Source organism: Dendroctonus ponderosae, unplaced genomic scaffold, assembly GCF_020466585.1.
Source record: "Dendroctonus ponderosae isolate FM_Combo_2020 unplaced genomic scaffold, Dpon_F_20191213v2 Dpon_F_20191213_4, whole genome shotgun sequence".
Lineage (NCBI taxonomy): Eukaryota > Metazoa > Arthropoda > Insecta > Coleoptera > Curculionidae > Dendroctonus > Dendroctonus ponderosae.
In genome coordinates this window covers 1,979,515-1,982,853 of record NW_026018611.1, presented here as the reverse complement: position 1 = coordinate 1,982,853, position 3,339 = coordinate 1,979,515, and the positions used below count along the sequence as shown (strand labels likewise).

Sequence of the window (3,339 nt, the reverse complement as noted above, 5' to 3'; positions counted from 1 at the left end):
ATATTAATTAATATTCAACCCTAACAATGACATATTATTTTCAATTATTTTTTGTGAGGAATCAGAATATTAAATAATCCACATATTTATTGAACAATACCCACATATATTAATTAAATAACAAACATTTTTTATCACACGCATATCTTATTTTTGTCCTGATATCGGTTCCTAGAAATAAAATAAACTCAGTTAGATTTTACTAAAATTGCAAAACAAATAATGGCTATTTGTCTACTTGCATGAAACCATTGTTAAACAAAAAAAAACTCACCGGCCTGGACTTTCTTCCACCCTCTCTATCTCCAGCACTAGCCAGGGAAAATCCGATATATTTCCTGATATCTAGGTCGGTTAACGTATAAGGGATCATTAGAAGCTTCATCACTCTGAAGTTCTAACCCAAAGCTTTCAGAATTAGTGTTTTCACAGATGCCAAAATTGGGTTTATGCTTTTTACCAATAGCTGGAGTTAAAGTATTAACTTCTATCTCAAGTTGCCTTTTTATATACATCGATTTTTTCAATCTTGATGACCTGAAATTGATATTACATTGTGCCACAATATTCAGACTTTGCATATGTTCTACAAGTACATGTATTTTTACAGAAAAAGAACAAAATTCTCTAAAAAATGAAGATTAAACTTAATTTTCTATGTAAGTTGTTAGATTACACTCGTTATTGTGGCATACAATAAATCTTATTTACATAATTACTTATTTTTAGGATTGTGCGAGTTTAAATATAAAAAATGTGTTTAATAAGCTTTAGAATAACAGTTTGTAACTAGTTTCAAAGCAGTTCAAATAAGACCCGGCATTGGTACGGTGGTACCTCATTTTACCTTACAAAATTAGCAAAACTCGAATAAAGCTCAGAGTTTTATAATCGTACGGCTTGTATGGATTATAAGCAACTGTACAATAAATACATGCCCTCATGTATATACATTTGTGAACTTATTATATTAAAAAGAGTAGGCAAAAAGATACCTATCACTATATTTATGTAATAATAATATGTACTTACATGTTGAGTTACAGCAAAACTATGCCAATTAAACGTTTTCGATATAATTAATAATCATAAAATATTGTCTTAGTAGGTAATAATTATTAATAATATCGAAAACGTTTAATTGGCATAGTTTTGCTATACAATATTGCATGTTAATCTTCAAGCAATGCTGGAAATTAAAAATATTTTGCCAATATTGTATTAGCATCAATATTGGTCAAAAAAGCTAGTCTAATATTGGAGTAATATTGGCTAATAATTGACAAGATTGACCCAACATAAAAATTCTCTGCCAATATTGTATAAATATATGATGCTACATGATATATGATGCTACATGGGTAATGCAAAAATTTCCAGTCCATTGAAGAAAACCGTGGGTTTGCATTCGTTGAATTCGAATCTCATCTTTCGGCTTCGCTGGCGCGCAGACAGCTGCACCCTAGGAACCTGGTGATTTGGGAGCGAAGCCTTTATGTGGACTGGGCTGAACCCGTGCCCGAAGTAGACCCTGATATCCTGCAGATGGTAAGAACGCCTGCAGCAAAAGCGGGCCGAACTAATGCGCCGGTTCTTCCCTCAGATCAGGGTGCTGTACGTGAAGAATCTGCCGATTCACTACTCCAACGAGCGCGTCAACTGCACCTTCCAGTACTTGTGCAAAGGCCTCATCACCAAGACTCATAAGATCAAGAATTACGCCTTTGTGCACTGCGTAGATCGCGAAGCCGCCCAACTAGTCATGGAGAGGTTGCTGGGTAAGACCGGTTCTGAGAAAAAAATCAGCTAATTTCACGGTTTTTTACTTGTAGGGCTTGTTCTAGACGATTGTAGGCTGGAAGTGGAGTGGGCCAGGCCTCGCCAATACAGCAACCAATCGCGGGCTCGGCACCCGCCCATCAACTTTTGCCTGTAAGTTTGCACTTAAAAGGGTTTCCCTTCAATAAATGTCTTGCATGTAGGAACGTGCCACTGCGTTCACGCAGAATAGTCAAGCAACTGCTCCAAAGCCGAAGGAGTTCGCCGCCCAACTCGGACTCAGTGAGTCAATGGAATTTAACTGAGACAAGACATAAAAGTGCTTATCTGTTTTAGGATTCCGGTCAAACTTCCCCGCAGTCGGACGAGATGTAAAGGCACATCCTGGAGTCTTTTTAATGCTTAGTGGAGTTTGATGATTATCGATTGATTTACATCCAATTCGGCCAATTTATACAATACTTGTTAGGTCGTAGTGAAGAGTTTTTAGAGTTTTTGCGAAAACCGGTACAAGCGGCGGGTGATTTGAACCTTTTCTATCAGCGCTTAATCGGCCAATTTATTTAGTAATTTGATTTCCTAATTAAGTGTCGCCGTATGCAGTCGCCTAAACAATTTTTATGTGCATTAATTTGAACTTGAACTTGAAATGTATTATATTATATAATAATCGTCTACCGGTTTTTATGTAAATTTAGTTTATATTTAGAATTGTTGTCCATATAAAGCATGTAGCTTGAATAATGTCCCGACCATTAAGGTCGATTAAATCCGTTCCAATACACGCCTGTGTACCTACTTTGCCACTCCCCAAGCCGCGTTATTTAATATCTGCCTATACATACAAATAATAAGCACGTAAAACTCCTGAAAGTTTCACTCAAAACGTATCGCAAAATCGCATTCAGTGGTGATTTTAGCAACTTTCTCAATTTGGGCTCGAAAGTTAAGATTATCATATAACTGCACGCTCCTGTTTACACAACTGCAACTTCTAACCCAGAACAAGTAGCGCCTTGCAATGATGGCAATCTATAGAGGAGAAGTCAGTCTGAAAGTCCTGCAAATTTCATTCGAATCGCAATCAATCCTGGTTTCTAGCACCGCCTTGAATCGTGGCGTAAAAATGAAGGTTTCAATGAAACTACACACTGAAGTTTGAAAAGGTATAACTTCTAATCTAGAACAAGTAGCGGGTTAAAGTTCCGAACATCTACAGAAACGACTTCAGTCTGAAACTCATGGAAATTTCATTCGAATCGCAATCAATCCTGATTTCTAGCAACGCCTTGAAGCGTGGCTAAAAACTGAAGGTTTCAATGAAACAACACCCTGATGTTTGAAAAGGTATAACTTCTAATCTAGAACAAGTAGCGGGTTAAAGTTCCGAACATCTACAGAAACGACTTCAGTCTGAAACTCATGGAAATTTCATTCGAATCGCAATCAATCCTGATTTCTAGCAACGCCTTGAATCGTGGCTAAAAACTGAAGGTTTCAATGAAACAACACCCTGATGTTTGAAAAGGTATAACTTCTAATCTAGAACAAGTAGCGGGT

General features: G+C 36.8%; 1 protein-coding gene and 1 long non-coding RNA gene across 2 annotated transcripts; one reads left to right on the top strand and one right to left on the bottom strand.

Moving 5' to 3' along the window:
• Nucleotides 1-85: 85 nt before the first annotated feature.
• LOC125504263 lies at nucleotides 86-651 on the bottom strand. Its single transcript, XR_007281386.1, has 2 exons — nucleotides 275-651; nucleotides 86-171 (listed from the first exon to the last, which is right to left on the bottom strand). It is a non-coding gene; the product is annotated as an uncharacterized LOC125504263 (long non-coding RNA).
• A 662-nt stretch (nucleotides 652-1,313) lies between these two features.
• LOC109543057 (probable RNA-binding protein 46) lies at nucleotides 1,314-2,561 on the top strand. The gene is made up of 5 exons (XM_019912579.2): nucleotides 1,314-1,548; nucleotides 1,604-1,778; nucleotides 1,833-1,932; nucleotides 1,983-2,061; nucleotides 2,116-2,561. The coding sequence occupies exons 1-5, from the start codon at nucleotides 1,546-1,548 to the stop codon at nucleotides 2,152-2,154; spliced, it is 396 nt and encodes a 131-aa protein (XP_019768138.2). The 5' UTR covers nucleotides 1,314-1,545; the 3' UTR covers nucleotides 2,155-2,561.
• Nucleotides 2,562-3,339: the final 778 nt, after the last annotated feature.